Source organism: Aethalodelphis obliquidens, unplaced genomic scaffold (genome assembly GCF_003676395.1).
Source record: "Aethalodelphis obliquidens isolate GAN/ISIS:26980383/991018 unplaced genomic scaffold, ASM367639v1 scaffold1, whole genome shotgun sequence".
Taxonomy (NCBI): Eukaryota; Metazoa; Chordata; class Mammalia; order Artiodactyla; family Delphinidae; genus Aethalodelphis; species Aethalodelphis obliquidens.
In genome coordinates this window covers 55,306,642-55,334,534 of record NW_020837945.1, presented here as the reverse complement: position 1 = coordinate 55,334,534, position 27,893 = coordinate 55,306,642, and the positions used below count along the sequence as shown (strand labels likewise).

The following is a 27,893-nucleotide window of genomic DNA, read 5'->3' as shown; positions in this document are numbered from 1 at the left end:
TAGAAGGGTCACTTCCCCAGGTTGCCCAGGGACTTCCGCAGCCCGACCGGAACCGGAAGTTTCTGGGAGCGAGTGGGTGGGGGCGGAAAATTTTTTAAAAAGCGCGGGTCAAGCTAGAGAACCGAGCTGGCACGGTGGTGGTAACTCCGAAGCGGGACTGTGGCGGGTCCTGATGGACAACACCGCCTGCTTGAAGTCCTTGCTTCTGACCATTAGTCAGTATAAAGCAGTTAAGTCGGAAGCGAACGCCACCCAGCTTTTGCGGCACTTGGAGGTGAGGGCTTTCGGGGTGGCGGACGAGACGGGCTTTCTCGTAGCCTTCGGTCACTTGGTGGCCGGGATGTAGTGGTCTCAGCCTAGAAAAGAAAGGACAGCTCGCTCCCTCCGCTGCCTTTTTGTATTGGTAAAGAAGGCTAAAGATTGTCAGCTTTGAATTCCCACCCCCCTCTATCCCGCCCTAAGCCCCTCCGCGTTCAGCTGACTGCAGCAAGGGATGAGTAACTACTGATAGCCCTAGAAAGAGGGAGGTTCAGACAAAAAGTTTGGGGATTTAGGCCGTATTTGGAGTTGGTAGAGGAAAGAGCTAGAGCTGTTATCTTTTCCTTTGCTTCTTATGTTGGTTTTTCCATTGTAACAGAGCCTTCTCAAAATGTACAACAATTCTCAGAGGTGGAGGTCATGGGGAGTAACGATTAAAACTTGATTTACCCCTGTCACTAGGCAGTTTGCAATCTGAACCTGTTGCTTACTGCTTTTATTTGAACTCATGTTGAACTCGGGCTTGAAAATTATTATTTAATCTTTCTCTGGATTAGGAAGCAATCTCCCTTACTAGTAATCACAGTTTTTCTTTACCAAAATTTATTGCTCAGTTTTTCAGTCCTAAAATGCTGAATTGTCACTTTTTCTGTTAGTTCCTAGTGATTTGCATCTAGAGTGTACTTATGCTAAAAGTTATAATCACAGCTTTCTGTGATCCTATTTGTTTTTAGGCTCTTAAACTCCTGCTGTCATTAGTTATGCATTCAGGGAATTCCAACTAATAATGACCTCAGTTTAATAAAAAGTAATTAAGCTCAATCAAAGCTTATTTTAATTCTCTGTCTCAGCTTCTGTTAACATAGAATTAAAGTTCTCTCTGTCGCAGCTTCTGTTAACATAAAATTGAACATAATTTTTAGATATATTATTTGTTTTATTAACCTTATGATAAAAGGCTAAATTACCAAAGGTTTGCAAAATACTACAGAGAAGGCAACAGTGAATGGCACAGCAACATCAGGCTTTGTTGTGACTGTAGTGCACTAACTGTGTGAATTTTTTCAAGCTTCACTGGTGCTCCTCTTCTTACCACTTCAGGAGCTTACCTCTTAACACTTTTCTTTTTTCATTCATTACCTCAACAAATCCCTACAAACCTAACAATGAAGGTGTTAGCTGTTAAATGAATGCTAGGGCTTTGCTTCTCAATGAGGATAGAACAGTGCAGTAGTGGACTCCAGAAGCCACAGAATAATCAGAGCTGTCAGTTTTATTTAAGAATTTGTAGTTAAGAAATTTAGATTCTAATCTGAAACATTACCTCTCTTTGAGAGTAAACAGTTGTGTTGTGAATCTGAACAGGGTGTTATCATGAATTGAAAGAGACTTCAAAGAAATTTGAGGCTTGGAGATTGGCTTCTTGGTACTGTGTTCCCAAAGTTTTCAAGAGGTTTACCAAAAATTCTTCGGCCATTTAATTGAGAGAGAACATACATACATTACATAAAGTGCATTAATCTTAAGTGAAGAGCTTGATAGTTTTTTTTAAACGTAAGTGTACACTCAAGTAGCTACCACCTGTCGTATGAGACAGAACATTTCCAACAACCTATAAGTTTTTCAACTATCCCTGAAGTTTCAGATAGGTGGATTAATATGTACGTTTGTGTCTGGCTTCTTCCTCTCAATATAATCTGTAAAATTTATTCATGTGGCCCACGTGCCAGTATTTCATTCTTTTTTATTGCTATTTAGAATTCCACTGTACAGAGGTACCACAGTTTATATATATCCTGTTCATGAGCATCTGGGTTGTTTCCAGTTCTGGGTGGAATTATGAGTAACTCTGTTATAAACATTTTTACACATTTTTTTGTGGATGTATGTATTCATTTCTCTTATATACCTCATAGTGTAATTGTTGGGTCTTAGGGTAAGTTTATGTTCAGTTCTGGTTAAAACACCAGTTTTCCACAAGTTATACTGATGTATCCTCCCACCAGCAATATGTGAATTTTGCTGTCATTCATCCACACCACTCCTTGGTGGTCTCAGATTTTTAAATTTTAACTCTTTTGGTTGACAGTATTAATGGTGAATGTTTTTCATGAGACCTCATGAGAGCAACATCTGAGGATACAAAGGGTGATAGATGGTTATCATGTGAACGATTATTCACTCTGCTATCCTGCTGCGCTTCTGCTGCACTATTTTTGTCTTCTTGCAGAACCTTAGCTTTGGATTTTTTTTATGATCAGCAGAGCTGAGCTGGTATCATTTTTTTTAATATAAATTTATTTATTTATTTATGGCTGTGTTGGGTCTTCGTTGCTGCATGCGGGCTTGGGCTACTCTTCATTGCAGTGTGTGGGCTTCTCATTGGCGGTGGCTTCTCTTGTTGCGGAGCACGGGCTCTAGGCGCGCGGGCTTCAGTAGTTGTGGCATGTGAACTCAGTAGTTGTGGCTTGCGGGCTCTAGAGCGCAGGTTCAGTAGTTGTGGCTCACGGGCTTAGTTGCTCTGCGGCATGTGGGATCTTCCCAGACCAGGGCTCGAACCTGTGTCCCCTGCGTTGGCAGGCGGATTCCCAACCACTGTGCCACCAGGAAAGCCCTGGTCTCATTCTTGATGGTGTTTCACAGCACTAATCTTATGTAATGATTATGGAGCAGGGATGCAGGAACAGTGAATCCCAGTTGTACCGCTGTCTATTATGTGTGCCTCAGTTTACTCATCTGTAAAACAATTAGTACAGGTTTATTATGGAGCTGAAAGGAATTAACATACATAATGTACCTAGAACAATAGCTAGGCCAGAGTAAGTGCTAGAGTATTAGTTATTACTGAAATAAGTCCTATTTGCATTAAAACATTCAGTGTGTATGAGTAAAGAGGAAAATATGCAAAGTGATTTTTTTTATTTTACCTTATAATAAATAATTATTATATCTTAGAATACTTATGTTGTTGAAATACAGGTCCAATCCTTAGGGAAATTGTATTTAAAGCAGAAGATGTCTTAATATTTTAGAGGGCTAACTGTATAAGCAGGCAAAAGGGCAATGCTCAGAAGGTTCCTTACCTCAAAATATTTACTATCATTATCTAATTTCACCTTTGGACCTGTTTTTTCAGTCTGATAGACTTTTACTTTAATGTTAAAATACATACTCTGTGGGAACAGATATTCTGAAGATCTCTTATCGGCAAAGCTTTACAAGAAAAACTGACATCTGGGCGAGGGTATAAAAGGGATATAGAAAAGAAAGAAACAATTCTGATTATAGTCTTTTTTAAAAAAAGTCTTTTAAGAATAAAAACGTTTAGGGCTTCCCTGGTGGTGCAGTGGTTGAGAGTCCGCCTGCCGATACAGGGGACGCCGGTTCGTGACCCGGACTGGGAGGATACCACATGCCGAGGAGCGGCTGGGCCCGTGAGCCATGGCCGCAGAGCCTGCGCGTCCGGAGCCTGTGCTCCGCAACGGGAGAGGCCACAACAGTGAGAGGCCCGCGTACCGCAAAAAAAGAATAAAAACGTTTAGAACAGATTTAATCTAATCTTAAAGTAAATGATTGTTTTTTTATATTTATAGAAAAGATTTTCTTAATAATGAATAATATTCATAAAGCATTTTGAAAGTAAGTGGCTGTCTGACAACTGTTCCCAGCCCTCATCCCAGCTTACCCTTTCGGGAGGTGGTGCTAGTAGGCGGTAGGTAGTACGTTTATAGTGTTATGAGAGGAGTAAATAGTGAAATAACAAATAATAAAATTTTTTAATTCCTGACCTGCCTACTCAAAAAAATTTTTTTTAACTTCTTCTTTGTGATCTCTAACTTCTGGGCTTAGGTACTGTCTGGTAGGGAGCAGAAGGAATACTCACATAGTTAATCCCATGAATAATCCTTTGGATTTAGCTGCTTTCCACTTTCCATTTGCCTCCCTCAAAGAAGATGGAATTCATTTATGCGGTAAATATATTGATAGTAGAATGCTGATTTGTAGTCTGTGCCTTCATGGAGTCATCAATGTAGTGGGGAGGATAATAAGTATTGCTAAGTTGGCAAAAGCTTGCTGACTTAGCAAATAAAAGTGTAATGTACTATAGGATAGTATAACAGGCAAACCTAACCTAGTTAGTGGGAGAGGATTAGCGAAAGCTTAGTGGAAGAAACAAAATTGAGACTGGAATGATTACATTAGTTAGTGAGTGAAGGGATAGGTGATCTTCCATGCAGAGGGAACAACATGTATGAATTTTCTAAATTGGGAAAGAGTGTGGCAATGGCACTTTGGAAGAACTGGATTTTTATTTGAAATGGAGAAGTGAAAATTGCCAATTCTTAACTAACACTTTTTTTAATATTTTCTTTTTTTAAAAAATTATTTTTTGTCCCTCATGACTTTTAAAGAGGGCTCTTTTTTGTTTTGTTTTGTTAATTTATTTTTGGCTGTGTTGGGTCTTCGTTGCTGCGTGCGGGCTTTCTCTAGTTGCGGTCAGCAGGGGCTACTCTTGGTTGCAGTGCGTGGGCTTCTCATTGCAGTGGCTTCTCTTGTTGTGGAGCATGGGCTCTAGGCGCACAGGCTTCAGTAGTTGTGACACATGGCCTCAGTAGTTGTGCCTCACGGGCTCTAGAGTGCAGGCTCAGTAGTTGTGGCACACGGGCTTAGTTGCTCCGCGGCATGTGGGGTCTTCCCAGACCAGGGCTCGAACCCGTGTCCCCTGCCTTGGCAGGCAGATTCTTAACCACTGCACCACCAGGGAAGCCCTAACTAACACATTTTAATGACTCTTTTCTAGGTAATTTCTGGACAGAAGCTCACCCGATTGTTTACATCAAATCACATACTACCAAGTGAATGCTTAAGTTGCCTTGTAGAGCTACTTGAAGACCCAAACATAAGTGCTTCACTGATCTTAAGTATCGTCAGTTTGCTATCTCAACTAGGTAATGTATTAGTTTCTCTTTTTTATTTTTTAGAAGATGTATGAATTTAGTATTTTTTTAAAGGGCAGATTTAGTTATAGAATCTTTTGGAGAATGATTCACATTCAAAAGATTTCTTCATTGCAGGACCTCTCAGAACTATTTTGTATTGTGGATCTCTTGAAAAGGGAAAATTATATGCAGGCTTTCTTAAGATTATTAGAACAAAGAATCTGAAGCATATCAAGGGTTCAGTGGTCTACAGAAAAGAATGTACCTTGGGAAATGCAGGCCTATTTTTGAATTAAAAAAATATGCATGTACATAATGTCTGTGTGAGCTACAGCGCTCTGGAAAGTCATAGCTAGTGATCAAAACATCATCCTTTTTTGATAGACTACACTGAACTTAGAGCTAAGGCTAAAAATGCAAGTGTTACTTTTTCTATTTTTCCCTACCTTACCTTTAGTTTTAAAATTTTCATTCAGTGGTTACTTTATTCTTGATTTGTGTTTGGGGGTGGAGGGGAGATATTTCTCTGTGTGATTATAAAATTAATACATGCTTATTTAAAAAAAAGAAAACCCAGTGATACAGAAGTGATAACATAGAGCAGCATGTCCAGTAGATGATGAAAATGTTCTATATTTGTGTTGTCCAATATAATAGCCACCCTGGTTAAATTTCTGAATTGGAAGGTGTTTGTAAACAAAATAGCCATATCATATTTGATATTTTTATATAATGGTAAATTTAATATGAAATAAATTTTAAATTATTGTTTATAAAAATGATCTATCTTGTGTCATTTTATTTTAACTTACAGCTGTAGACAATGAAACCAGAGACTGTCTTCAGAATACGTACAGCCTGAATAGTGTGCTGGCAGGAGTGGTTTGTCGGAGCAGTACTTGCCACAGTGATTCAGTGTTTTTGCAGGTATGTACACCCACACAGTACTTTCCACTTAATGCTCATTCTTCCTTCCTTATTTTCAGATCAAAATTGATAGTATCTATCGTAAACTGCTGGCTTACAGTGGACTATATGCTGGTATAATACCGCATGATTAGGCACAGTTCTCACCATTAATAAATTTAAAAGCTGGTTGGTCACACATGTACTACTATTTAAGAGTTTCTAAAGAAGAGAATTTTATTCACATCTAGCACTATAATTTAAGAAAAATCCAGATTATGACTATTTTGACAGGCTTATAAATACAGATGTCAGCTATTCATGTTAAAATTGTAATTTGAGTTGGCACCTAGTCTCAATCTATTGAGGAAACATTCTACAAAAACTGAAGCTACAGATTTGGTATTATTTAGCATAGACTCAAAGCTCTTATACCCATAATATTTCTCAACCTAATATGCCATCAGTTGTAAGAAAGAAAAACATTGCAAGTTAAACTGACATGCAATTTTAAAAATGGTAAAATAAGAAAAATATCTATCTTAGAATTGATAGAATATGTGTTTCAACTTGCATATAAGTTTAAGATGATTAAGTGAGCCAGGTTAATGACAAGATGCTGTTTGAGATAGAATATATAGAAATGTGTGAATCAGGAGATGAACTCTAAGGTCTAATTACTTGTGTGTGTTTAAGATCTCATTACTTGTATGTGAAGATAGAACCTTTTTAAGATATGGAAAAGTTCTTGCTCTAAATGCCTCCTAAAATGGTTACATGCTCAGAATATGCACAGGAGTTCATTCTTTTGAGCACACAAATGTGTTTTTATATGTTTATATTCACTGCTATTTTCTTATTCTCAGTGCATTCAGCTTCTGCAGAGGTTAACATATAACGTCAAAATTTTGCATTCTGGTGCCAATATAGATGAATTAATTACATTCCTGATTGATCATATGTGAGTATGCAACCAAACATGTAAGCAGATAATCTACTGGTTTAACTAAAACCGTGTAATAGTTCTATTTTTCTTAAATAAGTTTTTCCAACTTTTTAAACTGAATGAGGCTAATTCTTATTTATTCCTCTTAGATGATTTCAAGGATCAAGTGGTGTAAAGCAGCTTTAATTTTTATAACAAAAATTTATGAAATGAATTGATTGAGACAGAAAAACTTATTGAAACTGAAAATTATGTTTATATTTAATTTTATTGACCAAAGAATATACTGATAAGATAGCACATGGTTACTCTGACAATTATTTCTATATTTGTATGCTGCAATTGAGTAGGATCATTTAGTTTCAAAACATGAAATAAATGATCAGTACTATTCAAAGCTTGGCAGTCTTCACATGTTAATCAGATTTTTCTTTTCTTAGAAAAAGGAAGGAATTTAAATGTGTAAATGACTATATAATTTTGACTAATTTAGAAGGAACCTAATGTTTTTATCTTTTATTATTTTTCTTAAAACAACAGTCAGTCTTCTGAAGATGAGTTGACAATGCCTTGTCTAGGATTATTGGCAAATCTTTGTCGGCACAATCTTTCTGTTCAAACACACATAAAGACTTTGGTAAGAAGTTTATGAAATGTTTCTCTCTAGTTTTGTGGTGGGCTCTATGCTTAAAGAAAATTTTTTTCACCTTTTTCTTAAAAAAAATTTTACAAGAATTCTCCTGTGTTATCCAGCTGACCCATCAAAGTTAACAAAGAATCATTGACATATAAATAACTTGACGTATTCCAACCTTCATATATGTTTAATTAAGACAAGTTAAGAGTTAATAAAAATGTTAAATACTAAAAGTTTTTCTTCTCCGTAGCATCCCATTATTTGTCATATTAAATAATACAAGAAATGCTAAATTATTTTGTGCTGATAGAAGGGAGACACGGGGCTTCCCTGTTGGCACAGTGTTGAGACTCCGCCTGCCAATTCAGGGGACATGGGTTCGAGCCCTGGTCTGGGAAGATCCTACATGCTGCAGAGCAACTAAGCTTGTGCGCCACAACTACTGAGCCTGCACTCTAGAGCCCGTGAGCCACAACTACTGAAGCCCACATGCGTAGAGCCTGTGCACCGCAACAAAGAGTGGCCCCTGCTCACGGCAACTAGAGAAAAAGCCCACGCATGGCAACGAAGACCCAGCACAGCCAAAAATAAATAAATAAATAAATAGATAGATAAATAAATTTATTTTTTAAAAAGGGGAGATATGCCGTTGACAGTTGCATTTACCTCACTCTTGTATTTCCACAAAATCAATTACAGCTCTCCCAGAAATATTTATGAGTAAATGCCTAACATCACTACCAGTACTCGAGATAAGTGAAGGCACTCAAGTGAGGTTAACTGAACTACTGTTAGAAATATATTAAATCAGGAAAGTTCATTGATTCTTTAAGGTGCTATGTGAACAGTTCCCTTGCTATGCAATATTCAGTATTACTTGTTTTAAATTAAATAATATCTCATTTGTTCATGTGCTGGATTTTTCTGACCTGGTCTTATTTTGTTGGTGGAGGTTATTTTGAGCCATGGAACTGTTTGAGGAAGGTAAACATTTGCTCATAAACCCATGACTACACACTGCTCTTCACTTAGATTGTACCTGTCTATACTACTGTAAGCAATATGTAAAAGTATCATCTTACTCACTCCTTGAATGATCTCTTAAGTTGATAATGTTTAATAAAAGTTTACCTACTCTGTGTAAGATACTTTCTAAAACAAAATGTAAGACTTATAATTTTTTTTAGTCTAATTTATTTAAAAATTTTTTTCTTCCTCAGAATAATGTGAAATCTTTTTATCGAACTCTTATAAGCTTCCTGGCCCATAGTAGTTTAACTGTGGTTGTGTTTGCACTTTCAATATTATCCAGTTTGACATTAAACGAAGAGGTTGGGGAAAAGGTAAGTTTTTTTTTTTTTCTTTTTTGCAATTTACGAAAATAATTCTGAAGTTTATATTCTCTGATACTTTAAAAGTCATTGAGACTCTTTGTTGAGTTTTAGGATGGTCAACTTAAATTTTTTTGTATAATATACTTTTCCTGATTTGTTTTTAAGCTGTTCCATGCTCGAAACATTCATCAGACTTTTCAACTAATATTTAATATTCTCATAAATGGTGATGGTACACTAACTAGAAAGTATTCAGTTGATCTACTGATGGATCTTCTTAAGAATCCTAAAATTGCCGATCATCTTATCAGGTATGGTTCTCTGACAAATTTTAGGACTTTTTTTTAAACCAAGATGTATTTGTAGTAAACAAAACTGCCTTTTTAGATTTAGTAAACTTGGACTCTACTGATTCGCAATGGACTAAAATCAAAATGTTTTCATGTGCTTTATTCCCATTCTTTTTGCTCTCCTGACTTGAAATGTAAAAGTATAACAAGGGTGTGTGTGTATGTTTCAGTCTTTGTCTTAGGTATATAAGGTTGTGTCATTCTCCAAAATATACATATCTTGATTAATCTGTTTCAAAACCAGTTTTACATCTGAACAGTATTATTTATTTTATATAAAAGTCATTTTTAATGTATCAGTTTCATAATTATCACTTGATGTGTATTTTTATTTTGAACTTAGGTATGAACACTTTTCTTCATGTCTTAATCAAGTATTAGGTCTTCTTAATGGAAAGGATCCTGATTCTTCTTCAAAGGTATATAAAAGCACAGCTTTTCGTTTTAAAGTTTTTAAAAACTATAATGTGCAGAAAAACCTAAGTGCATAGATCTCTGAACCTTTACAAAATGAACACAGCCGTATAACCGGTATCTAGAGCAAGAAACAGAACATTACCGATACTTTGGAACCCTCCTTGTATCTTCATAAACTGGCATAATCCCTTTGGAAAACTTTCACGGTGCCTGTTAAACACATGTACAACCTATGACACAGATATTCCACTCCTAGCTATATAGCCTGTAGAGACATTTCACCAAAAGACATGTAGAAAATGTTAAATAGAAAATGAAAGTTTAAAACTGGTACTATTTACAGAGCAGGAAAAGATATCTACAATACATATATTGAGCAAAGGACTCTTATCTAAAGTGTATCATTTAAAAATTTGCACCTATAAAGGAGAAAAAACACTGAACCCAAAAGATAACCTGAGCAAAAAAAAAACTCTTGAATTGATCAATAAATATGAAATGGTTGCTCAACTTTATTAATCTTCAGGGAAATGCAAATTTAAATGGTAATACAATACCAGTACGTACCCACCAGATGGTTAAAATTAAAAATGTGGATAATATCAAGCATAGAGAGAATGTAAAAAATATAAAGAGAGTGTCGCTGTACTCATGGGCCAAAAATTGGTACAGCCATTTATGAAAACGTATTATCTACTAACATCGGACATATGCAACTATGACCCAGCAATTCCACTCTTAAATATTTACCCCAAAGAATTGAATACTTGTGTTCACCAAAAGACATGTACAAAACATAGCAGTACTGTTACCAATAGCCAAGAATTGTAAACAACCTAAATGCCATCAACAGTGGAAATAAACTGTAGTATATTTATACATTGGAATACTATAAGCAATGAGAATGTGTGAAATGCAGCTGCATGCGAAAATATGAATGAATCTCACTAAGATAATGCTAAGCTAAAGAAGCCAGATGTAAGAGTATACACTATAAGATTCTATTTATATATAAAGTTCCATGTGAGTTTTTAATATAAGCTGGCAAGCCACTTGAAAAATTTATACAGAAATGCAAAGATCCAAGAATAGCTAAGGTAAAATTAATCTGTGGTGTCAGAAATCTGATGTGGAGTAGTGGTTGGAGCATTGTCTGGGAGGGGACACAAGGGGACTCTGGAGTTTTAGTGGAATTCTCTTTCTTGACCTAGTTGCTAGTTATACAGGTGTATTCACTTTGAGGAAAACATCTAGCTTTGCAGTAGCAATTGATATGTTTACTTCCCTGTATGTTATACTTACAGAGAAAGTGTAAATGAGAAAGTATTTGCTTGTATGTGCAGAACGTATCTCTGGTAAGATAAATAAGAAACTGGTAATATTGTCTGTTGCTTCCAGAGAGTGTAGTTAAAGGTCAGGCTAGTACCTTTGACTTTGGAACCAAAAGAATGTATTATTTATTCAAAAACAAGTACTACAATTTATATTTAAAAGAGAATAAGTCAAAGAGTTTATCATATGTAACATAGTAAATGCTAATGGGCTGCATTCTGTTAAAAGCAGACACTATCAGGTTGATTAAAACACAAATCCCAGTTGTATGCCATTTATAAGAAACAGATGAAGAAAGGTAGAAAATAAGTGAGTAGGCAAAGAGGTACCAATAATTTTTTTTAATGATAAGTTGGTAGTAAATGAAATACAGTAGAATTTAACTTAACAGCTAGTAAACAAGTTGATGTGGGATGCTATGTAATGGAATAAGGTTCAGTTATGAAGCAAGGAAGAAATGAAGTAGAATAGGGAGGCAGGCTAAGGGGCTGATTGCCACACTGTGTAAACAATATGGAAGTAGCCATCCTTAAGCTTTTAAAGCTATGGGATGCCACTTTTAAATATTATCCTAAAGTATGCTTTATAGCAGTTCTTAAATCTTAGCATGATAGCAGGTATTCTTAATTACTAATTTTATTTTTTCATTTTTGAAGCAACATGTTTGTGCTGAAAAAAAATTAAGTACTGTAGAAGGTATATAAGATTAGTTGAAGTTGCCCTTTCTTCTTTGGCTCTCACAATCCTGTTATTAGAAGTAACTACCATTAACAAATTTATTTGTAACCTTCTGGAACCTAGTGACACATTTTGAAAAATAATACTCGGAAAAATTGGAAGCAATTTTTATTTTATTTTCTTTAAAAATGTATTTCATTTCCAGCTTCATTTTTCGGTTGCTTTGTGCATTCAAGTCTAATGAAATTGACATTTAATGAAGGCTTTATATTGCACAGGTTTTAGAATTACTTCTTGCGTTCTGTTCAGTGACTCAGCTGCGCCATGTGCTTACGCAGATGATATTTGAACAACCTCCATCTGGCAGCACCATTCTGGGAAGCCGCTCTAAGTGTTTAGAACCTCCTGTAGCTCTACTTCGTTGGTCAAGCCAACCTTTGGATGGATCAGAAAACTGTTCTATTTTAGCACTGGAGTTGTTCAAGGAAATATTTGAGGTACTAGAGTGATTAACAAATTGACTTTTCCACTTTTATGATTCTCAGTGAACAGTTTGTTTTGTAAAATGTTCATAATATACTTCCAGTTGTTCATACACTTCAGGAAAACTTCTCAATTACTAAACTCCCTACCATTCAGCTACTGAATTCCTTTTTTCTGGCAAGGTCACAAATATTAGCGAGAATTTTGTTGGTTTGTTTTCTCACTAAATAGCATATATACTCCTTTCAGTATAATAAGTAAAGGTATTGACTAAGATTTGTATGGGTTGTTGGTGAATGACTGTGCTTCTTTCAGTAGTCACATTCTGTCTCTCCATCTCAGTAGATACTGTCTACTGTCTTTATGGAATGGATATATAGAACATTGGATTAAGTCAGTCAAATAGAGTGGAGCATGCCAGGTACTTAGGATATAGACAGAAATCCTTTCCATAGAGGCCTTTACATTCTGGTAGATTCTACTCTCTAGGTCATTTAGTATTCTGTACTATTCTCCCTGTTTTTTTTGTGGTACGCGGGCCTCTCACCGTTGTGGCCTCTCCCGTTGCGGAGCACAGGCTCCGGATGCGCAGGCTCAGCGGCCATGGCTCACGGGCCCAGCCGCTCCGCGGCATGTGGGATCTTCCTGGACCAGGGCACGAACCCGCGTCCCCTGCATCGGCAGGCGGACTCTCAACCACTGCGCCACCAGGGAAGCCCTCTCCCTGTTTTTATACTCATTCTGTCTACCCCAGTGTCTTAGTAGAATGTTTACCCTCTCATGACTGGATCCTGTGCACAAACCAAAATGTTTATGAGTGATTAAATATATTTGTTAAGGATTATGCACAAATTATTGTTTCATGTTGATCTTGACTGTTAACAGTTTTTGCATTTAAAAACTGCTTTGAGATTCTTGATGGGAATTATTTGTGGTTGTAAAGTATTAAGACCATTGTCTGTTATTGTTACTGTAATTACATTTAGCAAATTCGGGATATTTGTTTTCAGTACATACTTTTAATTTAGAATAATTTTTAAATCACAGATACAGTCCACTTTAATAAGTCTTGTTTGCATTCGATTAACCCAAAACCTTACTGTTCCATTTGAGAAAAAAGTCATCATAGCCCTCAAAACTGGATAAAAGGGTAGATTTTAAATCGGAGACACAGGTCAAAGAATTTTTGAAGTAATTACAGTTGACCTTTGAACAACATAGGTTTGAACTCCTTGGGTCCACTTACATGTGGATTTTTTTTCAATAGTAAGTACTACAGTACTACACAATTCAGGAGGTTGGTTGAATCCGTGGATGCAGAACCACAGATACAGAAGGCCAGGGCCAACTAAGTTGTACTGAGACTTTCAACTGCATGGTGGGGTCAGCGTCCCTAACCCTTACGTTGTTCAAGGATCACCTGTATAAGAAATTTAAAGAGTGTTGCAGTTCAGTGATGACCGTTTATGCATTCTGTATTCCATCTCTGTTTTTATTTTTAATCATTGGTGGTGGTTAATTCTCCAGGATGTCATAGATACTGCTAACTGTTCCTCAGCTGACCGTTTTGTGACCCTTCTGCTGCCTACATTCCTTGATCAGCTTCAGTTCACAGAACAAAATCTAGATGAGGCCTTAATAAGGAAAAAATGTGAAAGGATGGTCAAGGCCATTGAAGTTTTGTTAAATATCCTTCAGTATAAACATGGAAACTAACTACTTATTTTTTTAGAATTGTATTTACTGCATTTTTGTCTTTATAATTTTGTCATTTCTCATGCTTGAATCTGTTCAGAATTACTGAACTCAAGTTTAAACTTACAGACCTGATATTCAAGGATGAGTCTCTTAAAAAGTTATCTAGACTTTTTTCCCCTTGTTTTTCTGTGTAAAACTTTTAAGCTAAAGAATATTTCCAGAAATGCTCTTTAAACTTGATCTGTACGTTTTTATCATAATTTGTGATTAGGAGATATATTCTAAAATAACTACCCTGATACTCTCTTTTGATGCAAATTGTTGCCCCTGGATGATGTGTGGTGCCATTCTTTGATGGAGTGTAGCAGAGAAGAAAGAAAGATTGGTAGTTATTATTTTAGCTTAGTTTTTTAGCTTGTGTTTTAAAAATTAACACCTCTATAAATGTTTCAATAAAGATGACATTAACACTTGGTTATAAAAAAGATAACCTTGTATTTCAGAGCAACAAGAATTTGCTCAACTTTTTCCTGCCCTAGAGCAAACTCTGCATCTCTTTAATCTCTTCTCTGAGCTGCTGCTTCTTAATTTTTCTCTTTCTTGATGGCAGTGATTCTCAACTCTGGCTATGTATTAGAATAATGTGGAGAACATTTAAAAATACTCTTGAACATTACTTCCAGCGATTCTGATTTAATTAAAGTAATGTGAAACCCTGGGATGGAGGAGTGTTTGTGATTGACTGTTTAAACTACCCAGGTGATTCTAACATACAGCCAAAGTTGAAAGCCACTGCTGTAAAAACACATGATTATTTTGCTTGACCTTAGAGATACTATCTGTAAAATATTCAGGCTTTCTCTCATTGAGTGGTACCAAACTTAACCCTTTTTAAATGATAGATATTCAAATTAACTACAGTACAGGAAGAGAAATTGAGGAATAACAAATGAGAAAATAACTTCCCTTATTTCAACAAGTATTTATTGAACCGTTGTGACACCTGTTAATAAAAAGCTAACATCCAGTAGAAAAGCAGATCCTTCCTCTGTTGTACCTTTGAGTCAGAAACTTTTGATGTCAGTCCCATCTCTTGCCACTTGTCAGTCACTTAAATGCTCTGAGCTCTAGTTTCCTAATCTGTCATTGAGCTAATGTAACAATAATTACACCAAATTGCAGGAACAAGAATAATTTGTATGAAATCATCCTAAAAGCTGTAAACAGCTATAAAAATATAAGGGTTTTGTTTTTGAGAATTTTTTGTTTGTGCTCCTTAACAAAACTTACCTCTGTGTGGAGATGATGCTCTAAAAATGCATATTGCAAAAATTCTGACAACTATCAAATGTACCACTCTGATAGAGCAACAATTTACATATGGCAAGATTGATCTGGGGTTTGGAACAAAGGTAGCAGATTCTGAATTGTGGTAAGTATATGAAATACAAATGGCAAAATGGTAATAAATCAAAAGATGTAATGATTCTCATTCCTTTTGGAGGGTCATCCTTGGGTATGTTCTGTTAAGCCAAGGTATAACAGAGAATTAAGAAAAATATTTTCATGATGAATTTTTTTTAATTCGTTTAATTCATAGATAACATGCTTCTGAACAGAGGTATTAATATCTGTGATTTATTTTTCATTGTTTAGGTTTGTCTTATTTTAATTTGTTGTGATTCTCTAAGGGTCTTTTATACTTCTGAACATTTTTTTTCTAGAGTTCCTTTTTGACATTGCCTGAGTATTTTTATATTCATTTAACTTTATATTTTGAAGTGAAAAAGCATGAGAACACAGGGATTGTTTTTATTTCAAAGAAATCCATCACTGCTGAAGGTTTCTAATAACAAAGACAACTCTTCTTTAGCATGTAAAGGCTTATGGTTAAATGTGGATTTTCACTGATAGTAATGAGATTATTTTATCCCATTTCTCCCCCATAAATTAAGTCCATCTAACAAGTCTTTGTTGAGGACCTGCTAAATGCTGAACAGTGATTTGTTCCAATTTCCATGAATGTCAAAACTGTCAATAATTACATTCCTCAAGAACAAGAATTATCTCTTTTTACTTTTTTGTACTCCTTTTCAGTTACAAGGCTGAGAAAAACGGCTTAGTATAATTTATTCAGTAAATATTAGATATTCTTTATTGCCTAAGGTTGCCCTCTATTGTTAATATTTTAGTGACAAGGCTAAGAATTAAATGAGTCATGTTGCCAATGCTGCTAGTAATTTCAAGCAGACAGTTGAAGCGTATTGGTATTTGAGATTAGAAAAAGAAACACTGTCTAAACTTAAACTATTAATGCCAGTTTGTTCTCTTTGGATCTTGGGTTATAAGGATGTTGGTCTCTGATATTTCTTCTTCTCTTAAACAATGCTTAATCTTCTTGAGGTATAAGAACAAAGGTTTTGGGTTTTTATTTTCTTTAGATGTATGGACAGAAATAAGCTAAGCAATTTTTGAGTTATTTAAGTTAAATATGACTTATTTTTAAAGCAAACTTGCTGCTGATGTAATTTTGAAAACTCTTGACTTGATGAACAAACTTAAACAGTTGGTTCCTGGTATGGAAGTAAGCTTCTACAAAATCCTTCAGGTGAGTTTAAACTCTTCAAATATTGAAGTTGATTTATATATAAATGTTTCCTATTATATGTTTCTGTTGTAATATTCTTAGTCTTTAGAAGATTAATGTTTTTCTTAGAACTGACCATTGGAAGGAAGTTTAAAAATTGTTAATTGTCTTACATAATTATAATATTCTCACTACACAGTTATTTTACGTAGTTCCACAGCAATTGAACATTAAGTGCTCCTGACTCTAATGTATGGGATGTTCACGATAGTGGTGCTTCCACAGCCTTTTCCTTTTTTGTGTCATGTTTCCGGTTTCTTCATTTGTTTCTATTGGCATTGTGGTAGGGGGGAGTGGTATTTGTTCTGGGGTGTTTGTTTTTGTTTGGGGTTGATGAGGTAGGGTTTTAAGACAAGAGGGAGACTCCTGGAAGAAACGGACTTGATTGTGAGTGATAATAAAATTAGAGAGGTGTGCAGAAAATAGTTAACTTACAGATTTCAATAATAATAGTAGCTGAATAAGAGCTCTAGGTGTTTACCTTGATATCCACAAAACTTGGCTTTTAACAGATATTTAACAAACGTGTGAATTAAGTTACTATAATAACAGATGTCTCCAGTGCCTGTATAGACAGGGTAGAAGCCAAAACTGGATCCTTAGGCAGGGTCTACTTATACACTTTGAGAGCACAGTGCTTAGGAGATGGGGGTTCAGATGCTTACTCCACCATTTCTTAGTCAGTGCAGACTTGAGCAAGTTACTTCACCTCTCTGAGCTCCAGTTTTCTTGACTACAAAGTAGAAATAATGATCCCTGTTGATGGGAGGAGTTATAAAGGGTTACCATGAGGGTTTTGGAGATAAAATCCATCTCTTAATAGTTCTGTGGCATAAGATTATACTTGAGTACCTATAAAACACTTAACATTCTAAAATGTTGATAATTATAAAGATTTATATTTTAATATTTTTCTCTGATTTTATGTCAATAAAAATTTTTTTCAGAATAGATGATTTGAGGCTTAGTACTAATGTAAAATTTACTGACATGACGGACTTACACTTTAAAGTATAATTGTTACATTCACTAAATTAAAATTTTTTATTGAGTTAATTTGAATTTTACTTTTATTTTTTACTTTAATTTGGAAATGATTAGCCATTTGTTCTTCTAGCCAGTTTTTCTTTTAAATAGTAGCTAGAAAAATAAAACAGTAACTCAAAACATCATTCAATTGTAGGTGATATTTAAATTACTCAAAGTATTTAAGACATGATTTTCATAGGCACAATAAAGCATTCAAAACCTTTGCCAGAGTTTTTTAAGCCAACCTTACTATTGATTGTATAGACAGTTATAACAAGGTAAAGACTAATTAAATACATTCAAACATCAGGTAGAAACACTTTCGAATTTGCCTAGAATTATTTTATGATTTAGGTCTATTTATTCACCTTACTCTTAAAGACCTGACATTATTTATTCTTTCTGCCTTTTATTTTCTGGTTTCTGATTTACTTAGGATCCTCGCCTGATTACTCCCTTGGCTTTTGCTTTAACATCAGACCGTAGAGAACAAGTACAGTCTGGATTGGGAATATTATTGGAAGCTGCTCCACTGCCAGATTTTCCTGCATTAGTGTGAGTTATAATCATTTGCAGTGTGTCTCTTGTGGTGCTGGAATACCCTGCCATGTTTCTTTAGTAGTCCTGAATATAGATAGATTGGAAAATTCGTGAATTGAAGACTTCATTGTAATAGTAATTTTTCAAGTGAAAAAAGTTTTTCAATTAAAAAAAATTTGGGGCTTCCCTGGTGGCGCAGTGGTTGAGAGTCCACCTGCCGATGCAGGGGACACGGGTTCGTGCCCCGGTCCGGGAAGATCCCACATGCCGCGGAGCGGCTGGGCCCGTGAGCCATGGCCGCTGGGCCAGCACGTCCGGAGCCTGTGCTCCGCAACGAGAGAGGCCACGACAGTGAGAGGCCCACATAACGCAAAAAAAAAAAAAAAAAAAAAAAAAAAAAAAAAATTTGATTCCCACAATTAAAAAGGCCAGATGTATACTCACTTAGGGAATAGCTAGATCCATCCAGGTGATTAAATGTATTATCCAGATACTACGCCTCTCTGTCTCAACACCTCTTTTTAACATAGTAGCTTCTGTACTAAGCTTACATCCTACGAGTTTAGTTTCTCCATATAAAGAGTTTTTCTTTCCCAACCGTTTGAGTGATAAGTCTAAGCATCGCTTTCATTGACCAGATCTGGGTCGTTTACCAAGGAAGGGATTCCTAAAGAAAAAAATCTGTTATTATCAGAAGGTGGGATAATGGCCGGGCAGAATTATCTACTATGTTCATCTATTTTAAACATTAAGAGAATATTTGCAATTAGGTTTGAAAAAAATTCAGATTTTCGGTGCTGTGTGTAAACTAAATGGTTGACAAAATGTCTAGTAGGGTTCTACTTTAATTTTAATAAGTTTAGGTAGTTTATATGAATGAATTTGCAAAAGTGGTTTGAATGAACTGAGACAGTTGTTAAGTGGTAAGACATTCCTGTATGCCAGGGGTCAGCAAACTCTAGACAGCAGGCAGGAGCTTATTTTTATAAATAAAATTTTATTGGAACAAAGCCACACCCATTCATTTTCATACTGTCTGTATTGTCTACATCTACATTTATGCTACGACGTTAGGGTTGGGTAGTTGTAACAGAGACTGTGGATCCTCAAACCTAAAATACTTAACTACCTTGTGCTTTAACAAAAAGTTTGCCAACCTCTGCTATTTCTGTTAATTGACTGAGCAAACTCATTTTTCAGAATTAATAATTTAAGTAGTCATAAATTAAGAGATGAAAAACTGTGGAAAACATGACCTAGAGACCATATAATTGAAATTCCTTTCATTTTATCATATTTTTTAACAACTAAATGGATAAATAGAGAGCTTCTCAAGTTACAAGGTAGACGTGTATGAGGCTGCTTTATTTTGTGGTAGCTTGCGTCTTCAACTGTAGTAATCTGACATGAAGCAAAATCCCCCACGCTTCAGGGTAGAAAGCTTCAGCTTGACTGAAAGGTGGAGTTTCACCCTGTGTCTCTGTATGTGCAGCCTTCCTATCATTTCACTATGTCTTTGCCGTCCCTCCCTGTCTTGTGTTGTATAATTTTCTCTTTGGACACTATCTCAGATGTCCACTTATGCTGTTTTATTTATGTCCATTTATGCCTATATTTACATTATCTTAGTTTAATAAGGTGCATTTATATACTCGATGGGTAGGTAGGTAGGTGTGTAGGTTGGTTTTTTGGAGTGTGTTTGTTTTATTTAAACATTTAACAAATGTTTAAATAAGGTGAGGGCCAGCTTGTGCCAGGCCTTCTTCTAGGCATTTTGAATATTGCAGTAAATTAGGGGACCTTCTGTCATGAGGTTTACAAAATGTTTCATAATAAGCATGTCATTATGGGTGGAGGGCCCGAGGAAGTGAGTCTGAACTGAGATCTGATGATAAGAAGGAGCCGGTGCTATGCAGATCTAGGGGGAAGAGTGTTCTAGGTAAAGGAACAACTCGTACAAAGGCCCCGAGGCAAGAACAAGATGGGATAAATGGCAGGGGCAGAATGGAAGTCAGGTTGGTGAGAACATACTGACTGAGAAAGGGGAAGGGCAAAGGAAAAAGTAAAGGCTAGGTGATGTTGCCCATGGTTAGAAGGATGTTCTTACCAATACCAGTAACTTTGTATTTAAGTTTTACAAATAATCCACACTCAGAAACTAGTTCTGACGCCTCCAAACCAGAGGTGGAGTTGTCATTATAAAGGGTTATGAGTAGAAAAGAGTTTCCTCTGGCAAATTTAGGATATTTACCCAAATCCTGCTTCATCATAGATTCCAAGATTATTTCAGGAATATTTGAAGACTTACACTCCCCAAAAGACCCATTCTCATTGAGTCCCTAATTCTGTACCAACTCTGCCTTTTGCTATATTTTCATATAATTATTTCTCTTTTTTTGATTCCCATTCAGGCTTGGAGAAAGTATAGCAGCAAACAACACCTATAGACAACAGGAAACAGAACATATGCCCAGAAGAATGCCTTTGCAATCATTGAATCACAGTTTTCCAACATCAGTAAAATGTTTAACTCCTCCACTTTTGAAAGATAGAGTTCCTGGATTGAACATTGAGGAATTAATAGAGAAGCTTCAGTCTGGAGTTGTGGTGAGTGATAAATAGCCATTATAAGTAGGATTCTGCCTGGAACATACCAACTAAATATCAGCCCTTCTTATAACATTTATCTAAACAACTTTAGATGCAGATTTGATCATTGAAACTTTATCTTTTACTATAAAAAGTGGCAGTATTCTGGAAAGTTTGGAAAGAGGAAAAAATCAGTCATAAAATTCCTACATTTTAACATGGCTGTCATCTTCCCTTAGTCCCCCCTAACCAGCTCAGCCTCCCGCCGCCCCGCACCACCCCCGACTTGAATGTACTTTAAATTTCCATGAAAGTATCAGATCTTACCCAGATATTCTTTTGCAATAGCCAGGTTAGTGAAATGGTTGCGACCTGCCTGGTATGACATTAAGTTTCAGTGATTTAGTCTCACATTAGGCATTTGTATTTTTATTTTGTTGAGCGTTAACAATTTCTGATTTTTTAACTATTAAAACCCAGGTAAAGGATGAGATTAATGATGTGAGAATATCTGACATAATGGATGTATATGAGATGAAACTATCCACATTAGCTGTGAGTACAAGCTTATTTTAATTATGTGTAACAGTTAAGCTTTAAGAGATGTTTTCCAGTAAATGATGAAGATTAATGATATGTTTTCTTACAGTCCAAAGAAAGCAGGCTACAAGATCTCTTGGAAGCAAAAGCTCTGGCCCTTGCACAAGCTGATAGACTGATTGCTCAATATCGCTGTCAAAGAACTCAAGCTGAGACAGAAGTGCGTACAATATAAAGACACATCTGATGAGTAGAAAAATAAATGTAGTAAATAAAACGTACAAAATATTAGTTTTATTTTCATGACTCTGATTGAAGTAAATTGTCCTTAGCATTTAACTAGTATACCTCTGTCTTGAAACTGTCTCCCCTTTAATTTTGGTTACACAATTATCTTCTGATTTTTTTTTCCTACCCTAATGTATACTCTTTCCTATATCCTTTTTTTCTACTCACCCCTTAAATGTTGAGTTTTCCAGGATTATGTTCTAATCCCTTTTCCCTTATTTAGGTGATTCATGGTTTCCAGTCATTACCAGAATGTTAATGCCCCCAATTTTATATGCTGAGCCCAGATCCTTTTTCTCAGGCACTAAATGTCTCCTGTGTAGCTCCATTTAAATATACATCAAATACTTCAAACTCAGCAGAACCAATACTGAACTCATCACCCTCCCTTTTTAAAAATGTATTGTTTCTTATGTATTCCCTGTACTGTTCTTAAGAGTTTTCCAGACAGGAAACCTGGAAATCACACAGTTTACCTTCTACAATTAGTCATTCACCAAGTTCAGTTGAATTCTACCTTCTGAATAGCTACTTTTTTTTGCATTGTCTCTATTCTTACCACTGTTTGCTGCAGGTCAGATTCTTTTCATTTTTCACATGAATCTCAGCAGAGCCTCTGATTGGTCTTCCTACCTTTCCTTCCTCTCAGCCACCCTCAACATACAAAGGCATCTTTCTTCTGTATTTAGATCTACCTTCCCTTCTTCCTCCACAGTCATCCCTGAGGCAGTACTCTGGTTCCATTGCCCCTGTGCTGAATATCCTTCAGTGTCTCACCGTTTAGCTCTGAAGAGAGTTTAAATTCCTTAGAACTTACTGCATTCTCTGCAGTCAGACATATTAGATTGCTTTGCAGTTTCTGAAACTTGACGTACTCTTCTGTTTTCTGTCCCTGCACTTGCTCTTCTGTGTCTGGAATACCTTTTCCTCTCTTTCTCTAACTTTTAATAATCCTTCAGATGTTAGTTTTAATACCTTCTTTTCCCAGGAAGCTTTCTCTGGTCTTCTCCTTCCCGCACTTCCGGTGGTCCTCCCTCCCTGTGCTGGCTGCCCTGTTTATAGTACTTGTTACACTATGTGAAAATTGTATGACCCCACTTTCACCCTTGATGTTGGGGAGCAGAACTTGTCCTCTACCCCTCTAGACTGGCCTAATGATTAAATTGACAATAAGACAGATTTATTTGGCAAATCTTTTAAATTGTAGAAACTGAGCATATTATGTAAATGATAGTGGAAGAGTCTCTATTCCATTTTCTTTTAGGCACGGACACTTGCTAATATGTTGAGAGAAGTTGAGAGAAAAAATGAAGAGCTTGGTGTGTTGCTGAAGTCACAGGAGGTTGAATCAGAAAGAGCCCAGAGTGATATTGAGCATCTCTTTCAACATAATAGGAAGTTAGAGTCTGTGGCTGAAGAACACGAAGTACTGACAAAATCCTACATGGAACTTCTTCAAAGGTAAATTAATAAAGTAAAAGTTTCTGTGTAAGGTTAGAATCTAGAATGAACACACGGCATTTCTCTTCTGTGTCCCTAAAATCCAATTCTGAGGATTCATATATTCTGATGATACTATAAGGTAAGTAGTTAGCAAGAAACTTATGTCATAGTGCAATGAAGTATTGCTTACTCAAACTCAGTGTCATGGCAGGAAACAGAATACAGGTGTCTCTATTTCTTTCCAGTTGACGCTACTTCTTTCCTTTATTCATAGAGTCATCAGTCATCTGGGATGTTAGCACCTCAAGGATAAGTTTTGTCCGTTTTGTTCACTGAGAAATCCCTAGGGCCTAGAACAGTGCTTGATACATGGTTAGACACTCCATAAATAATTGTCGAATGACCTTAGTTGTCACAATTCATATCAGGTTGAACCATATGAATTGGCCATTTCTGAAGATCAAAAGTGGTTGAATATTAACAGTTGTCATATAATTCAGCCTAATAGCATAGAAATTTGGGTGTTCATGTTTAATTCACCTCTTAATTTGTAGTCAGTATTTCTCTTTGATGTCCTTGAATGTAGTTTACTTATATGTATGACTGTATCTGCAGAATAAATTCTTATAGGTGAACTGCTGGTTTAAAGGGTGAGTGCTTTTAAATTTTTGATTGATTGCCAAATTTCCCTCCAAAAAGGCTATGCCAATTTATATGCCCACCCACTAAAAAAGTATGAGATTGATCGTTTTTCCCTCCCTTGACACTTTTTATCTTTTAAGCCAGTTTTAAAACTTAAGAATTATAAGGAAGACCAGGAACAGTTATATACTTTCTACCAAACAATAAAAATAAAAACACTCTAGTTAACTTGTTTCTTGTTTTTCTTTATACTTTAAGACTGGTTAAGATTTGAAAAAATGTTCTTCTTTCTGTGGCATTAATGTAGAGATGTAGAAATTTTTATCTTTGCAAGGTCCGTGTGCTTATTTTATTTGCCCATCAATAAAAATGAAGGGTGGAAAATGTACAGCATCTAGAAAATTTGTGAGGACAAGGTGATTTTTAAACAGGATATTTTCCCCCAACAGCTTTTTCTGAAGTCTGATTGTTAGAGGCAGGCCCGATAAAGTGGACTATTTGTGTTAAGTCAGGGTATAAGAGAAAGTAGGCAGTGGTCCAAGAGAAAATGGGCTTTCTAGGACCTGCTTATGTTCCAGACGGTGATTGAGGGGTGGGCCCAGAAGTAAAACTCCAGCTTTGAGAGGCCAGGTGAGTAACAAATAAATGAAGCTGGCTGGGGAAGATCATTTGTAATGGTAGGAATATCTAAAGACATTCAAATTCAGAATTTTAAAAACTCTGTGTGGGACAAGTAAAACACTTTACTGGCCAGTGCCACCAGTTTGTCTTTGTAGTTAGAGGCATGAAAACATTTTATGCTTAAGATAGTTAGATGTCAAAGTATTACTTTGGAAAGGAATTCTTTTATGTGGTTACCTTGCAGGTAAAAATAAGCAGGACTATAAGATGCAGAGCTATAGAGGCAAGAGAAATTTAGAGCCCTCAACTACTTAATTCATTAATTTGACATTTTTACTTAAACATATATTATGCCCAAGAGGCCAGTGATGAGAGGTGCAAGTTTAATTTTTTTTGAAGATGTCATCCTTTTTAGAAGTTGTTTCAGTTTCTGGACTTAACTATAAAGATAGAGGCATGTATTTTATAGCAAATTATGTAATGCAACATTATCTGTAAATGAAGCTCTTTATCCATAAATATGAAGTTAAAGCCCCACGTTTCCACTTCATAGTAATTTTTACCTCCTCAGTCAGCCAAAACATATCTTTATTATCTTTTAGAGTTAAACTAACTCTGTTTATGTCCCACTTGTTCATGCAACATTCCTCCTCTTCCCTGCAGTATATGCAATTTGATCAGAAGAAATGGTAAGGAAGACCCTGAGTTTCTTTTCTCCATCATATGTGTTCCTCCATAAAAATATCACCTCATCTCCTTGTCTTTTCAGGAATGAAACTGCTGAGAAGAAGAACAAAGATTTACAGGTCACGTGTGATTCTCTAAATAAACAAATTGAGAGTGTGAAAAAGTTGAATGAGTCACTCAAGCAACAAAATGAAAAGTAAAATCTCTAGTTCTTTATTCTAATTATTTTGGATTTTTCAAAAACAAAATGATTCCCTGTATATAGAACATTGATTTTTATAGATAAAATTAATGGAATTATTACTTATTGCAGATATAAAGTGAACATTTGGCAGAAGTTAAGGGTGATTACCATTCTTCGGAATTTCCTCTTAAAATACTTGTTGGGGAGAAAAAGAAATGATATGATTCACTGATGTTTTCTTCTGTATTGTTTTATAAATTCAGAACTATTGCCCATCTAATAGAGAAAGAAGAACAGAGAAAAGAAGTACAGAACCAACTGGTAGACAGAGAATGTAAGCTAGCAAGTAAGTAGCTTATTTAACAAATTGTCTATATTTTAACCTATCTTGTGTTGGAAGAAAATCAAAGCATGAGTGGTTTTTAGTTTGCTGTTTCATTATTTTCTACTTCTCTCATTTTTTTAAACCTTAAATCACATCTTAAACAACTCTCCTTTTCTTGCCATAACATTTTACAAAGTAGTTTAGTTAGATTGATCAAATTGAAAAAGCAATACATTTTTTTGAAATCTAGGAGTTATAGGAAATGATTGCCCTTTTTAAAAATAAAGATTTTTTAAAGAATGTAACAGCAGGTGGCAGTGCTAGGTAACTTTTAGTTACTAGCTTCTTAATGGTAGTAGTTCTGAAATGATCCACAAAAACATTTTTGTTCTAACTCACTTGACTTAGAGCACAGACATCTACCTATATAATTTTTCATTGTTTTCTCTTGCCTTTTCTTTTCTAACCCTTAACTCTGAGGATTGTCCTTCCTCTCATTACTGTATATTGTGTTTAGAACAGAGGAAGAGGGAAAGACATGGAGATTTGGCATTTTCTGTAGAATACTGGCATAGGAGAAGAGTTTCATGGTGTTTTTTTATTCATCAAGTACTGTATAACTTTTATTTCTAGCAAGATGTTCTTCTTCTCTCTAGTTGTCTCTTTTTTGCTTTTATATAACATAGTAGCTTCTAAACTTTTTCAGGGTAATGTCAGTATAGGACCTTAGAGTACAAAGCTGACTGTTTGTTTGTTTTAAGACCTGGCACAAAAAATAAAAGTACAAGAAGAAAAGATTGAAGTCTTACAAAGAGAAACGGAAGATAAAGAAGAAGCCATTGGTGTCCTTAGAAAAGAGTTAAATAGAACAGATCAAATAAGAAAAGAATTGAGCATTAAGGTAAGAATCTGTTGCATTCTCATTTGCAGTAAAATGAAAAAGTCTTATTTTGTGAAAAAGGTAAATTTGGATAAGTTAATATTCTGTTTCTTTAGTAATTTTGCTTAGAAGATAATATTAGAATCTCAAAGTGATTTGACAATAGGTTTGTTATGAGGGCTCTCACAGTGTGAAAACTTGTACTTCCTAAAATTATTACACATTAATTAAATGTATACTGTGTTACAGCACTTGCTGCTTTAAAAGGGGCAAAGGATACAGAAGGGGGTTCCCAGTTCTTAATGTCACATACAGGTAGCTACCTGTATATATGTATATAGCTGCATCTCTCTACTTATAGGGATGGTGATAATAATAATCGTAGTTCGTATTTGTTTAGAACTTTATAGTTTACAAAGGACTTTTGAAATGTTTTTCTTAATCTTCCTCCCTTTAACAAATATATTAATATATAAGTATTAATAAATATTTTCATCCTACAAATGAAACGGAATCTTGGGTTAAGTTACTTGCTCAGGGTTAGTCACATAGCTAAGTGAAACAGTAGACTTATATATTCTAAGGTCATTGCTCTTTCTACATTATCATGATTGCTTGAGTGCGGTAGCCATGAATAGTGCTTTCTGGACCATCTACCACCAGGAAGATGAGAACAGACCAAGATTTTAAAAAGACTGAACAACTACAGAGCATAAGTGACAGAAGAGGCATAAAATTTAATGCCACATTTACAGATATCCTGGTTGTGCCTTAATGTGTTTATCTTAATAGTAATTCTAAATGATAATATGTAGTATTTTCTGCAAAAGTCCAACTGCTAGCATTGACTTAAAAAGACAAATTGAATGTGTCTCCCCAATTTGTATTATATTGTTTATCAACTATTGATCTTAAACTTACCATATAATTGTTAATTAAAATATAATACATATCGTAATGTATCTTTTGATATGGTTGTCTTACAAATAAAAACTAAGGACATCTTAAAGCATGTTTCTGTGAAGAGAAAACATGCTAAGTTTGTTTTCTTCAATTTCTCTCCCCCATGCCCCTTTTTTAGGCTTCCTCCCTAGAAGTTCAGAAGGCTCAGTTAGAAGGTCGTTTGGAAGAGAAAGAGTCCCTGGTGAAACTTCAGCAAGAGGAGTTGAACAAACACTCTCATATGATAGCAATGATCCACAGTTTAAGTGGTGGGAAAACAAATCCAGAAACTGTGAATCTCAGTATATAGATATTATGTATTTTTCTACTGGGAAGGTGGGGTAGGAAAGGTAATTTGTGACTCCAAAACAAGAGCAAATTATTATCTAATTACTAATTTAGTAAAGAACCTGATCTGATACATGTTTTTATTTGGTCTTAAAGTTTTACTTCTTGTTTCTGGATTTTATTGCTTAAAGCTTTCTTTGGTTTTTACTTCAGAATATTCTTCTTAGCCTCCATTATTGTTTTTTCTAAGGTGTTTTCTTTTTCCTTAG

General features: G+C 35.5%; 1 protein-coding gene across 2 annotated transcripts; it reads left to right on the top strand.

Annotated features, from left to right (window-relative positions):
- Nucleotides 1-24: 24 nt before the first annotated feature.
- Nucleotides 25-27,755, top strand: CIP2A (cellular inhibitor of PP2A). 2 transcript variants are annotated; one of them, XM_027104215.1, is made up of 21 exons: nt 26-274; nt 5,060-5,207; nt 6,013-6,125; nt 6,971-7,065; nt 7,591-7,687; nt 8,908-9,030; nt 9,187-9,332; nt 9,715-9,790; nt 12,077-12,295; nt 13,809-13,968; nt 15,270-15,411; nt 16,488-16,587; nt 18,092-18,210; nt 20,607-20,802; nt 21,265-21,339; nt 21,434-21,544; nt 22,877-23,073; nt 25,088-25,201; nt 25,453-25,535; nt 26,276-26,415; nt 27,476-27,755. In XM_027104215.1, the coding sequence occupies exons 1-21, from the start codon at nt 173-175 to the stop codon at nt 27,644-27,646; spliced, it is 2,727 nt and encodes a 908-aa protein (XP_026960016.1). In that variant the 5' UTR covers nt 26-172; the 3' UTR covers nt 27,647-27,755. The 2 variants fall into 2 exon arrangements, with proteins under 2 accessions (XP_026960026.1, XP_026960016.1); XM_027104225.1 differs by lacking the exon at nt 21,265-21,339 and having other exon boundaries at nt 25-274.
- The last annotated feature ends 138 nt before the right edge of the window (nt 27,756-27,893 follow it).

Excerpts from the sequence above, each read along its gene's own strand:
- CIP2A (XM_027104215.1), top strand. The coding sequence starts at position 173 with ATGGACAACACCGCCTGCTTGAAGTCCTTGCTTCTGACCATTAGTCAG. Across the intron at positions 275-5,059 it reads AGCTTTTGCGGCACTTGGAG|GTAATTTCTGGACAGAAGCT; the intron begins GTGAGGGCTTTC and ends ACTCTTTTCTAG. Across the intron at positions 9,333-9,714 it reads ATTGCCGATCATCTTATCAG|GTATGAACACTTTTCTTCAT; the intron begins GTATGGTTCTCT and ends TTTTGAACTTAG.